General features: G+C 47.6%; 5 protein-coding genes across 6 annotated transcripts; 2 read left to right on the top strand and 3 right to left on the bottom strand.

Annotated features, from left to right (window-relative positions):
- Positions 1 to 2,088: 2,088 nt before the first annotated feature.
- PPTG_03189 (hypothetical protein) lies at positions 2,089 to 2,352 on the top strand (the record flags this gene model as incomplete). The annotated part of the gene is made up of 1 exon (XM_008895867.1): positions 2,089 to 2,352. One exon carries the CDS (start codon positions 2,089 to 2,091, stop codon positions 2,350 to 2,352), a length of 264 nt encoding a protein of 87 aa, XP_008894115.1.
- Positions 2,353 to 2,793: 441 nt separating this feature from the next.
- On the bottom strand, positions 2,794 to 4,826 carry PPTG_21233 (hypothetical protein; the record flags this gene model as incomplete). The annotated part of the gene is made up of 5 exons (XM_008896486.1): positions 2,794 to 2,802; positions 3,320 to 3,617; positions 3,836 to 4,047; positions 4,430 to 4,683; positions 4,796 to 4,826. 5 exons carry the CDS (start codon positions 4,824 to 4,826, stop codon positions 2,794 to 2,796), a joined length of 804 nt encoding a protein of 267 aa, XP_008894734.1.
- A 982-nt stretch (positions 4,827 to 5,808) lies between these two features.
- Positions 5,809 to 6,564, bottom strand: PPTG_03188 (hypothetical protein). Its single transcript, XM_008895866.1, has one exon. The coding sequence runs from the start codon at positions 6,525 to 6,527 to the stop codon at positions 5,928 to 5,930; it is 600 nt and encodes a 199-aa protein (XP_008894114.1). The 5' UTR covers positions 6,528 to 6,564; the 3' UTR covers positions 5,809 to 5,927.
- Positions 6,565 to 6,657: 93 nt separating this feature from the next.
- On the top strand, positions 6,658 to 8,329 carry PPTG_03187. 2 transcript variants are annotated; one of them, XM_008895864.1, is made up of 5 exons: positions 6,658 to 6,863; positions 6,944 to 7,035; positions 7,098 to 7,168; positions 7,238 to 7,484; positions 7,560 to 8,329. In XM_008895864.1, exons 1-5 carry the CDS (start codon positions 6,674 to 6,676, stop codon positions 7,635 to 7,637), a joined length of 678 nt encoding a protein of 225 aa, XP_008894112.1. In that variant the 5' UTR covers positions 6,658 to 6,673; the 3' UTR covers positions 7,638 to 8,329. The 2 variants fall into 2 exon arrangements, with proteins under 2 accessions (XP_008894112.1, XP_008894113.1); XM_008895865.1 differs by having other exon boundaries at positions 6,658 to 7,035.
- A 598-nt stretch (positions 8,330 to 8,927) lies between these two features.
- PPTG_21232 (hypothetical protein) lies at positions 8,928 to 9,667 on the bottom strand. The gene has a single exon (XM_008896485.1). The coding sequence runs from the start codon at positions 9,549 to 9,551 to the stop codon at positions 9,153 to 9,155; it is 399 nt and encodes a 132-aa protein (XP_008894733.1). The 5' UTR covers positions 9,552 to 9,667; the 3' UTR covers positions 8,928 to 9,152.
- Positions 9,668 to 12,935: the final 3,268 nt, after the last annotated feature.

The raw sequence follows: 12,935 nt of genomic DNA, 5'->3' as shown, positions 1-12,935 counted from the left end.
GGCTTCACAATAGAGCCTTCTTTTCGTCGTTGCAGCTCACAGAGACGTCGTACGAGTCTTCGTCAGACTTTTCCCTGGAGGAGTATGAGCTTTTACGTCAAGTTAAGTATGAGCAGGCCCGTGATGGAGCAGCTTGGGGGGTCTGTCTCTTGGTTACTACAATTCTCTTCAATATAGCCGTCGATAGCAACACGAACGCTTCCTTTCATCTCCACAGGCGGAGCTATTCGACTATCGTGAGAAAACTGAAGCGGATGGAAGATTCAGAAGATACAAATGCATATCGATCAGGAAAAGCTGACTCAAAGAGGGTCTCGTTGTTCTGTTTTGAATCTGGTCGCCAAATAACCACTACGGACAACACTAGTGAGCAAAAACTTATGATTGATCTCTTCGAGGCATTACGAAGCACGAAGCTAATCAAAAACAGAGTATACTCGTCTTCGTCCGAGTATACGACTTTGCGAGCCGAGTATGTGACGGTATCTTCCCAAAAGCCGAGGAATCGCTTAGAAGAAAATGGGCAGCGATAAAAAACGCTAAAAACAATGGCCGAGAGCCGAAGATTAAGCCACAACGTCCAACTAGTAACCCTGTTAGCTCGCAAGTGCTTCCCGTTAATGAACTGGAGAAGAAGAGTGCAAATAGCAGCTTCGTGTCTCTGCTATCCTCGTACTCAAGCTGCTCGTTGCTCTCTGAGTTTGAAAACGGAGCTGGAAATGCTGAAACAGTCGAATCATCACCACCAACATCAATCTTGACTTCGAATACGACTGCATTAAGTGACGATGCTACCAGACGTGACAAAAATCCTGGAAATTCTACCCTCAGCTCACAAATACCTCAACACCAACTAGGTTTGGCAAGTACTGAACCCATTTGCAGTGATACCAGTAGAGAGATTCAACTATCTCCAGTTTTTACTCTCGCAGAATTGCTCAAATCTTCATCCTCGGGTACAAAAGCAGCTCCAACTACTTCTCAGAATGTGACCATTTGTGAATCTACAACCGAAAAGCCATCCATGAGCGATACACCTCGTGCTTCCCAAATTCCAACTCGAAGACATACCAAAATTACTCCCGAAGACCTTATTTACTTCAGAAATCTGGCTGCAACCATGCCACGAGCACCAGACAAGTGGACCGAGATGCTACAATTATTTCGCGAGAAATGTCCAGACAGCGATATTAATGCTAACTCACTGAGGTGTCGACTGAAAGTAAAAAAGGACCGGTCTCGAAAGCGTGTTCGTGCTGAAGATGATAATCCTACCAGTAGCCTCGTTCCGGTTGCAGTTGCTTTACCGAAGTCAACAAAAGTGACAGCTTGTGAAAGCTGTCGGAAAAAGAGGAAGCGATGTGGTGATGCAACTCAAAACGACAAGTGTGAGCGCTTACAGAAGACGAGTAGCTCTAATATTCAGGCCTTCTTTCGGTCTCAAGCTTGAGCTTAGATTATAATATTTGAATACACAGGCGACATAGTACTGTACATTCACACTGACTTAAGTTTTGTATAGAAGGTTCGAGTTGATTTTTTGGATTTGAGCGGGGACTCGAAACGTTTTATAGAAACTAAAACGGTGGCAAGCGGTCACAAACGGTGACAAGCGGTCGCAAACGGTGTCGGGAGATTCCGGGGCATTTACGACAAACCTCTCACTAGGGTTGATCTCCACCCTCACCCAGGAATTGGAACCGCCCGGGAGACCATTTATAGTGCTCGAAATGACAAAGTCTTTATTAAAACTACTGGGTTTGACGTGTAAACGTTTCACTATCTTCTGGAGAGATTTGAACCGAGGTTTCCTCAGCAACGACATCAAAATTGCTGAGGTTCTGACTAATATTGCTGGTGTGAACAGATAGAACGCCTCCAATACCAAGGCCAGACGTCGACGACGTGGGTGATCCCAGGCCGGACCGACGATCACTTTCCCCTGCAGCAGCACTATCACTTGTGCTACATCATCTCTGCTCGTCGATGCCCGAGCATTCACTTCAAGAAATTTTTGCGGTGACTCCGTCGGTGTGCAGTCGCTAACTAATATTTTCCCAACAGATTCTTGACGGAGTTCTTGTAGCAATGCCAGAAGCAAGCATTCGCTGGCCAAATAACGAAGCCAGCTTCATTGATTACGCAGAGATAATCAAGCTTCGGCATCCGCTCATCCAAAACGGGTTTTGTTTTGTGGACGGCCTCAATATTCCGGTGGCTGCCTCAAGCGATGGTGACGTTGAGAACGCATACTACAACGGATGGACGTGCAGTCACTACTGCTCGAGTATCATGGCCTTTGCTCCAGATGGATGCCTCATCTTCTGCAGTCTACATGCGACGCTGCAGTAGCTCGTCATTTGTATGGCAAACTTCTCTATCGCACACCCGGCGGCTTCTTCGCCATAGCTGACACCGCCTTCCCTCGGAACGAAGCTCGCCTTCAAGGCCGGATCAAAACTCCACTAAAGAAGAACTCAACTTTGTTGAGACAACTACTACAAGAAGGACGCATTGCAGAATATAGGAGCCTGTTGAGGTTTAATACTCAACTTGTGTCATCTCGACAAGCAGCAGAATAGGGGATGCGAACCCTAGATGTTCACAAGTACATATTGGTTATTCCTAAGTCCTGAATGCGTCTCCACCAAATTCGTACGGTGTACGAAAAAATCTGGAGGGGTGATGATCCTGCTGGCACAATGGTGTATGAAGATTTTGCTCATATGATGTTTCGCGAAATCCAGAGCAACGATCGCATTGTCAGATACTATCGCGTCGATGAGTGGATCATTAATGATGCTGTTAACGCTTAGAGTAAAATACTAATAGAGTAAAGTCAGCACTGCTTCTACTGCTGCGTATACTAATGCAACGTTTTCTTGATGCAAGCGCAGTTTTCAGCACGAAAATTCACTAGTACTCTCGTTCCAGCCCCCGCGCATTGTACCACGAATGGCAATTAGCTCTGAGTGAAGCCGCGTGTTAGAAAGCTCCAGGTTTTTGTTCTTCTCGCGTTCTTCTTCGCGTTTCTTTTCCAGGCGAGCGCACTTGCTTTTCAAGCGCCCCAGTTTGTCATAGAGCTTGTCTGATCGTGTCGATCGATACGTGTCTTCTCTTTGAGTGTGTCCAGCTGAATCAGGAGGCTGCACTCGCTTGACGAGAATGTTTCTGATCTTTGAGCTCGCTGATAACAGCGTCGGCCATAGTTCTTCCCCCCCCCCCCCCAGTTGACGAGCAGTTCCTCCCCGCTGAGTTCGTCCACGCTGTGACTCAGAAGCTCGACTCGTAGTAGTTCGAGATACACTAGATGACGTACGCTGGTGTTGGCGGGATTTGGCAACTTGGGCTCCACAACTTGATTCACTTGGGGAGCTTGCAGGTACTGATGCGGTGCTTGAGCGAGCATCTTGAGCGTGGATTGCGCGAGCCAACTGACCTCGATAACCGGAATTAGATCGAGCTGGAGAGACCGGTAACTGGTCTCGCTCATCACATCGGCGACGGCCACGCGCTGAATTGGCTTGTGGCATTGTCTCAACAGGATGCTCGTGGTCTCCACCTTACTTTGGCGTAGAAAACCGATACGTTTGAGGGCTGTGACCTTCGGCTCGCTCCTGCTCAAACTGGTGGTCGTTCAGCAGGGACGCCATTGGAATGCTCTCGACTGGAGTCGCATTCTGGTGCTGATATCGCGTCATATCTTCAATTGCAGGTGGTCTGGCGGTATTCGACAGTATACGAGACACAGGCACGCCACAACCGTCGGTAAAACTTGTGCCGGAGGAGTGGACTGGGGAGTCGGGGCTTAACGAGAACCCGAATGTGTTCGCACCCCATTGTAGCTTGTGTTATGCTCACTCTCTCTGCTACTCGGTCCGCGTGCTTCCCCGTCGTCGTCGTCATTCCCGAAGTTATCTGTGGGCGGTCCTTGTCCACCAAGCGCTGAGCCGTTACCCTAGCTGTCTTCGCCATCGTCCAGGTTTCCTTCGTGTTCCACTCGTTCTTCAAGCACACGCTGATTTTGGCATGCTCTTCGTACGCTGTCTGGACAAGTAGGTTTTCCAGTTGGCTTAGTCGAGTTCAATAAGGACTAGAACTTCTTCTTCATCGAATTAACGTCGCGGAGTGAAGCGCTGGAGGCGTTGAGTGAGCAGTCAGCTGCCGCAACACGATGGCGGTGGCATCGACGGAGGCGCTACCGACAGCAACCGACATAGCTGGAGAACCGCATCATCATTGGAGCTGCGCAATCGACTACGTGCTGCCGCGTCAACAGCGGCACCGCATAATCAAAGCCAACGGTTGGTCCTGCTCGGTGGCGAGTGCTGCTCCCCTGTAAGGCAAGAGAAGTAGGAAGTAAGACCGTGAAACTTCTTGTTAAATGAATCTCACTTCGCAATTTACTTTCAAGCGCTTAACTAGCTACACGGAGCGCGCGACTCTCACGCTCAGCATAGATTTGATAGTTTCTCAAGACAGCATCCCACTCATTAGCTCCTGTGGGTAGAATATTTTCTATCTCGTTGAGAAAGATGTGTAAATCCTCCTTCGAGTAGTTTTCGGATCCAGGTATCCTGCCGTGGATTGCTAGCATGGTCGACGTCGGATGTGACCAAGCCCGCGCTGGTGTCGTGGCGTGCGGATTGCGGATGCGGAATTGGTGATTTAAGTTGTTGAAGTCTTCAAGATCTCATGCGTTTACGAAGTCACTAAGGGAAGGAAGGTCTGTATTTAGAATATAAGATATAATCTACATACAAACGTGCGCCAACACTGCCGTATTGCGACGCACAGGCACCGCGTACTTCTTGACTATCCGACATCACGATACATACACTGGGGAAGAGGGATTGAGGTCGCTTTCGAGTGTTTGCTAAGCCCCGACTCCCCCGCCATCATCGTGCACGCAAGCCTAATCGAAGCCTGATGCTCGGGCATCGTTGAGCGACATAGTGAAGCATAAGCAACAGCGTGCTGGAGGTGAAAGCGATCGACGCACCGCTCGCCTATGGCGTCGACGCCCGGCCTTGGCGTAGCGTTCCGTCTACTCGTACTCACACCCACAGGATTAGTCTGGTTTGGGCAAAATTGACGCCATAGCTCGAGACACTCCGGTGAAAGTGAAAAGTTTGTGTGTTGTTATAAATAAAAGCCTTCTCGTTTTGAGTCCAAAATTTAAGGTTTGGGCCAAGTATCTGAACGACTTCAACCACCGCTCATGATTGATTGCCTCCGAAAAATCTACTACCCCACAAACCTCGCCCCGCTACTCAATGCGGCGAAAAAAGACCCAAGAACGGAAAAACTGGCCGCAAATTTGCAGAATGCGCTGATTTCCAAATGGGTGGAAAATATGGAAGTGACGGTGCTCAAACGTAGAATCGGTCACCTGGACTACTCGACCGCCCTGATACAACGATATACGAAGAAACGCGAAGCTATTTCGGGAAATACTTAAGAGGATGGATTTGTGCGATCTAAAGTCACGGATTGTATGTCTCCAGTTCTGATGTAAACAATACTAAGCTCTACGCTATTAGTACAGGTCTAACAGAAATAAACCATTCGTACAAAAAGAGGAGTGTTTAGTTTGACAATGACAGCATGAGCTGTCCGGCCAACAACAATCGAATGAGCCAGGATTTTCGGAGCTGCATTATTTATATCGTTTCCACTTGATATCGTCCCAAAACTTATATCTACCAGTAAAGTATATCATGCGTAAGACGTTTTTTTTTAGCTGCTTTGCCTATCATGAGTAAGATCATCGATACCAGCTACCCTCTTGTTGCCTTGAAAGAATTTTCCGGTAGCACTGTTTTGTCCACTGTGGCGATCATGGCGGTGAACTCGGGGCTGTAAGTTCAACTTTGAATACATTCATAAAATCGATCTAATGCTGGATCATCGTCACCAAACTTCATTTACTCATCCTCGTCACTACTGCTACTATCGCTATCCGCATCCAGTTCGTCTTCGAGCGGACTCCTTCTCGGCGCCAACCCCTCGTTCTTCTCTAGCAGCTCCCTGTCCGCCAATCTAGGTAGAGCCAAGTCAATATAGTATTCTTCATGAAGGAGAGCGTCGGCAATCTCGTCAACATGTGTGATCTCCCAGCCGATGACGTTGCGCTTGCGAATCTTGCGGTAGTCACTAAGCAGTGGCTCTAGCAGCGTATAAACTTCCAGAGGTTTGCCCACCAACCGCAAGTATACAGCTCCCAATACCGTCACATACTTGTAGTCCTCGTTCTCGATAAACTGCTTCACGACCTCCAGCTCGGGCTGCAACTGCAACATTTTAAGTAAAAGACACAGGAAGTGCGTGGGCTGCTGGTTGCCACCAAACGTGCCTCCAAACTCTTGGAGCTCTACGGCCTTATCCACCAACGTCTCAGCCGTGAGACCGAAGCACTGCTCCTTCCAGTATATACTGGCGTAGATGCGATTACGCATGATCTTCTCCACCAGCGTCTGCGGGTTCACTCCGTGCACGCTCTGCGCACCAGGGTCCGTCGCGTTCATGGTCGTTGGGCAACTTGTTCCGTGTGAAAAATGGACAATGATCGAAAATACTACCGAAATTAGAGAACCTTAAAAAGGTGATTCGAGATAAATCGAATTGAAAGGATTTCTATGATTTCAGCTTATTTTCGGACACATCAACGGTGATGGCTAGCGCAACAATCGACCGACGTGGGGCCATGCTGGCGAAGGGCGTGCTGGTGACAGTGCACGACCTGTACGGCGGAGCGCTGCCTCTACGACTGCTAGAGACCTATCTGCATATGGTGTGCAGCTTCGACGTGCAACCTTATCGCTTCCAGCCGCGCACGCAGGATCTCACCACTTCGGGCAGAGGTATCTGATAGGTCGAATATCTGATTCCGCTGTGAAATGTCCACTAATTTCGGATGACATGTGCTTTGGTGCATGTCTAGAGCTGGCCGAATTTTTGAGGAGTCAGAAACCACACACGACGGACGAAGCTGTTAATTTCGTGACTCATGGATATGGCGCATTGGTGCTGCGAGTGAGTTAGGTAGTATAGAGTACCTTAATTTCGGGATATTCTTACTCAGAAATTCTTGACAGGAAGCGTTCCGATCCGTTGACTGGAACTACACCAAGTCCAAGATTGTGATGCTGGCCCCCCCAAATCGAGGGTAAGGACGGATACTATTAGTGAAAACAAGTTTTCTATGTCTTAACTGTTTTTTTTATTTTCGTTGTAGAATTCGGTACCATAAGTCGATGAAGAAACATGTAGGAATGGCAGGATATGGAGGTGTGGCGGCTGAGGAGCTGGCGACGTTGAGTACTGAGGAACTGGACAAGCGGCTGGGGAAACTCCCAAGACGATGCTATCCTCTGGTACTTGCGGGAAATTTGTGTCTTAATCCGTTTAATCAGCACAATTACCCAAATGACGGTTTGGTGATGGTTGAGGAGACCGGAATTCCAGGAGAATTTCGACAGCAGGTGGGGATACTGAACATTTGTTTCTAGCTTGGTAATTTGTCTTTTTCTTGAGGACTAACCAATTGCTCTGGTTAGATTATTGGTGCTCCACATTATTTACTACCGTCGCATCCCAAGGCCATTGGACTCACGCAGTCATTTCTAGGGGCATGAATGTGATTGCGGATTTGTGGGTACTTCGATGCTCGATATACCATTTTGATAACTAACTCGTACACCATAAGGAAGAAGGATATTATACCAGTGGTGCTCCGTGTCTATTTCGTGGATCTTGAAAATGTAAAGTGAGCTACTTCAAGAAATGGGCTTGCAGTGGAGAGCCGTGCATGACGCAAGATCGGTCCATTGGGTTTCGTTGTGTAAACTGGGACATCGAAGACTTACTGCGTTTTTCATTATTTAAGTACTTGAAACACTGCACAATGTATCTGCTGAAGATATATGACTCCACACACCGGCAACTTATTTAACCTTTTCACAGGATACCGCTCTCCAAATATCGTGAAGTATCTCTTCCCCCCATTTTGCTGTTGACCCAGTTTTACCCTTACAAATTGTATCGCACCAGGAGCCGTTGATTTCTGCGAAGCAAGCATTGACACTCAAAGATCAATAGAAGGCCACCACAAGCATGGACTACTTGCACTCGCCGCAGGATCACCGCACTAGCAAGAGGCAAGCTGAGATTACAAATATTTTTTACTCTAGAACAAAACATCTCTAAAACTACGCGATTTGACATAATTCGCCGTTTCATTTGCGGCTGATTCGGCCCGTGAACAACCTACGGAGCTTGCTAAATCTACAGTAGTAAAGATTTTATGTATGTATTGAAAAGGTATCTGAAAAATATCAATCTATACCCAATCAACTGGGCTTACAATAATAGGGGTTGTCAATGCTCGCAGCAGCTAGTCAGTTTTTTTTTCCACTTTTTTTGAGGAAGTAAGAATAATATTTTAGCTTTACTAATTAGACCAGCAATGATTTAATATAACATAATATAACTATTATTTGTACTAAAACAGCACTACTGTCCGTGTTTGCTACGGTTAATTGACTTGACTACCACAATTTGGGATGGAGTCAAGTGTTGCAGCTGCCTTACGGAGACAGGTAACAGGGCTCCTCCCATTTCAGTATTATATTGAAGTGCCTGTAAGGGCTGCAACAGTAATAACGACACTACAAGAGCCAACAATAGTAAAAAAAAAAAAATCGCTGTAAATACTGCAATATTCAAGTCCTTTAAGCTCTGCTGAAATGATTCTACCGTATCGATAGTTTTCTCTTGCCATCATTTCAAAAATCAGATCACCCTAACAACTCTGGATTAAAATCCAGAGAATAACAACATGTTCTGGTACTATGGGATACAAACAATATAAAAAATAGAAGGAAAAAAGGCTCCAATTAGCCACACACCTTGAAGACCGACAGTCCAACAATCTTTTGACATCCAGCACAAGTCCCAAACTTTATTCGAGGGGTCAACGCCGGGTGGTAATAGAACGAATCAGATTTTTATTGCAGGAAGCATTAGGGGTTGTCAATGCTCGCAGCAGTTAAATTTTTTTTTTTTTTTTCAAAAACCTCATCGAGAAAATACTATTAGCCAATCAAACAGGCAGACGATTGACCACCTCCTTTCGGTTTTGCAGCAGCAGATCAAGAGTTTCTTCGCGATGCCACGTTCAAGCGCACGTCTATAATAGTCGCCCTCCGGAAGATGGAGATTGTGCTCCATGCTAGAAAGGATGCGGCCGCGCTACGCACACCACTAGCAACAATGGCTGCTATGACCTCACCAGCCAGTACTTGCTTCGTTTCTCCACTTTGGCCATCACCTCCATGATAGCGATGAGAACTGTTCCCGTCAGTCATCCACTTGATCAACGCACTTAGAGAGCTCACACTTGCATCCGGTCCGTCGTTATGCCACGAAATTTGCTTCTTGGGAGGCGGAGCAACTGGTTCCAAGCGTAAGGCTTTCAGTAAGGCATTATAACAGCGCTTGCCGCAGGCAGCCTTCGTGAACTGACCATTAGCACCAAACGCAGCGAGCATACTTGTCAAGCAAGCGTGGGGAATACTGTTCGAGCAACCGCTATAGTCGCTATTCGAGTCTTCGGTGGTTATTTTCGACACACGACGGCATGATACACGCCACGCCCCCCCCCCCCCAAAAAAAAAAAAAATTGTTAGTAGCAACGGACCGACCAGTGCAACTTCTTGCACTGCTCGGCGTAATATTTCAGCCAATCAGAGACCTGGAAAAATCCACCGAAAAACATAGGCTGAGATTCTAATTATGATTTAAAAATCCAGAGCTTCCCCGTGCAAAGCACGGCATTGTCCATTGGTCTGCTAGTATCTTGGCGGAGCCTGCAGAATAAGGGTTCTACTAACAGATACTTATGTTGTACTAAGTCCATTCTACTACGCACGTGACGGAATCTCTTATTTCTATGTCTAGTACCTTTCGCTATGTAAAAAGACGTGTATTTCCAGCGACGTCGACGACCTAATTTTATTTGTTTCAGTCGAAGTCAACTTGCATCAGTTCTGTACGGGGTTTATCTTGCCACTTTTTATTGCACTTCAAATCATGATAGGTACTCCGGTGCGGCTCGAGGTCGTGACTCGCGTTCTCCCCAACAATATACCCGGCAGCAGCGCAGCCGTCATTACAGACTTCCTCGTGTCCGATTTTCCCTCTCTCATGCCATCGTGTTGAGTCACGTCGGATCTTTCGCCCTGCCAAATTTCTTTCGGATGAGCAGTCTTCGAGACGCGAAGGAGTAGTCGATAAACTATTGCCAAGCTGCTACAGAGAGAAGCATACTATTACAACTGGGGAGTTCCCCCTCACACTAGTACAGGCGATTCATTTGGATAATCTGAATATGGTACAGCAGATTCTGAGTCGTTTCCCGGGCTGTCCAGTTGAGAAAGTAGTGGTGGTAGAGGCTGCGAGGGTGGTCACTTCTAGGCGCTGCAATTACCAAAAAATATATACATCACATGGAGGAATCAAATGGGGAAAGCAGTCCTTGATTGAAGCAGCAAAGAGAGGAGACTGGGATGTTGTGCGTTGGATGCACCAACCTATCTGAACAATAGGAGAAAATTTTGCAGGGTTTGCACTATAACAATGCTGTATGAAGCAGCTCAAATGGGTGTTTTCAAACGGATATATACTATCCGAATTTTTAAGCGTTGACAAGTATGACGAAGGAAAGCGGGAGGCTTGCCGGGAAGTTGTTCGGTATTCACTGAGCCAGGGCCACGGAACACAGAAAACTTGGTTGAGACGGGACTGGAGCTAGCAGCGAAACTGGGAGATCTCAAGTTCACCCGATGGTTGCAAAACTCATTTTGTGATATAAGAATATAATAGCCCCGGCGTAAAACATTTCTCGATCCTGCTGGCAGTTGGCAAGAATGGCCACGTTGCAGCTCTTGAGGCCATAGCCGCACACTTGGCAATACTTCGTGTAAATCTATCTTGTGATCTGTCCAATTTTATACATGAAGCTGCAAAATTCGGGAGGCTGGATGTTGTCAGCCACTATTGGCAACGTAGCTCCCATTAGAAAAATACCCAAGCACATGTATGCTTTTATGAAGACAATGAGTCCGATCGCACTTAAGGATATGGAGGCTAGTCATGGTCATTTAGAGGTCTAAGATTCCTCCATCAAGGTGACACATCCCAACAAAAGAAACATAAACGCGAGAAGAGGGTTCTGTTTCCTCCCGTGAATACTACGAGAGACGTACAGATAGAGCCATAAGCTAAGCGGCTTTTGACGTCCATCTCGAAGTTGCTGAATGGTTACACGCTAATCGCAATGAGTACTGCTGCCATTCATGGTCATTTGGAGGTGGTGAAGTAGCTACATGTGAACCGTTCGGAAGGTTGTTGGCAAGATGTGCTGGACAGCGTAGCTTTTCGATACTATCATGTGTCGTATTGCTGCGGTTACAGCGGTATGCTTCATGAATGCTACGAACTGTGACTTTTGTCGGGCTTGCTCGATGAAAGTGGCTTTTTACGAGGTTTGATGAGGGTTCAGATTCGTCTCGAGGCATGCACGCCTCTCGAAGTCTCTACCAAGCGCCAACCGCTTTAACTGTTGGCCTCTAGCACAACAGATAGAAACTCCGATCGTTCGCCGATCAATCCTGCATTTTGCGCCCGACTCCCCAAGTCTAGAAGCTCCTACCTAGTTCTTTTCAACTCGTCGTCTCTCGCACTCGTCACGGTTCGTGGCGTTACGCTCCAAGTTGGCGGATACGTCTTCCTGCTTCCTGAATAGGTTGGAGGCATAACAGAGTATCCACTTTACGCAAAGGTTTCCAGTCATACCGCTAGCAAAGCAACTCTTCGTTCGGTTGATCTTGATGACACCGTCACTTGCAGCATCGATGCCACAACCCGCGCGTTAGCGGTCTCAAAACTGAAATCACGCGCACAAAGCAGAGTCAGCTCCACCGCCAAGTTGCGTGTACTGAATCAGTTTCGCGATTCTGGCGCAAGTGATTGGGATGGAAGGTCGCCTTGCTTGCCTGCAACTAGAAGACAGGGTTGTCCTCGTCGAACTTATTCGACTCCCTCCTGTAGCTCCAGTGGTAGCTATGTTGCTTATTAGTGTGCTAGTACATGCGTTAATAGCGCGGGACAGACGGAAATGTAAACTACCATTCTCGCTCGACTCCTTTATGGTAACACCAGTCGCCTGCCTTCAACGCCATGCTGGCCATTCTGATAGGCCTGGTGGCTCCGCCAGACATACCGGACGGGCAAACCAATAGGCAATGGATCGATCCTCGCACTGGCAGTGTCTGTGCTTAACACGCCGTCGACAATGTTTCCGTCTTGGATGGAAAACAGCCCCCGGCACTTCATCTGATTATCGGTCCACCTTTCTGTTGGGAGCCGCACCTACCCATCGACGATACGCCTACAGCCACTCATTAGCGGCGTGGTATGGCGTCTCCCCGAAGCTCGACATCACATGAACAGGCTAACAGCATTATCTCCTAATTAGGCCAATAAGAACCATTGAGCGCGGGGGAGGAGCTAATACACCAGATAACACGAGTACAACTCACCGAGGCTACTCCAATTTAGATGCAACTTAGGTCCGGAGTCAGCACCGGGTGTCCCGCCAGCCACCACAACGATGGCGGTCGCAGGTCTGAACAGTCGCGCTCAGTCAGATAGTTCACCGTCACTAGGTGTTCGCATTATGGAGCAGCATCTCCACCAGCCTGGCCTGCTAGCTCGGTTTGTTCAAGTGGTGGAGAGGGGGTCGCAAAATCACGTTGCGATCCACTTTGACACACAGTGCCCTGGGCTGCCGACTGACGCAGGGGGTACTCCGATAACCATGGGGTTGCTGAGGGCTCACCTTGTGTACCCGTCGGCGGGGCTGGTTACACTTC

The sequence above is a fragment of the Phytophthora parasitica genome, assembly GCF_000247585.1.
Source record: "Phytophthora parasitica INRA-310 unplaced genomic scaffold supercont2.4, whole genome shotgun sequence".
NCBI lineage: Eukaryota > Oomycota > Peronosporomycetes > Peronosporales > Peronosporaceae > Phytophthora > Phytophthora nicotianae.
This window is presented reverse-complemented; position numbering and strand designations above follow the sequence as displayed.

What these genes read in the sequence shown, in the direction of transcription:
- PPTG_03188 (XM_008895866.1), bottom strand. Translation starts at nt 6,527, where the DNA reads ATGAACGCGACGGACCCTGGTGCGCAGAGCGTGCACGGAGTGAACCCG.
- PPTG_03187 (XM_008895864.1), top strand. Translation starts at nt 6,674, where the DNA reads ATGGCTAGCGCAACAATCGACCGACGTGGGGCCATGCTGGCGAAGGGC. An exon ending in TCTCACCACTTCGGGCAGAG is followed by an intron (nt 6,864 to 6,943) that starts GTATCTGATAGG and finishes GTGCATGTCTAG; the next exon opens with AGCTGGCCGAATTTTTGAGG. An exon ending in CAGGAGAATTTCGACAGCAG is followed by an intron (nt 7,485 to 7,559) that starts GTGGGGATACTG and finishes TGCTCTGGTTAG; the next exon opens with ATTATTGGTGCTCCACATTA.
- PPTG_21232 (XM_008896485.1), bottom strand. Translation starts at nt 9,551, where the DNA reads ATGCTCGCTGCGTTTGGTGCTAATGGTCAGTTCACGAAGGCTGCCTGC.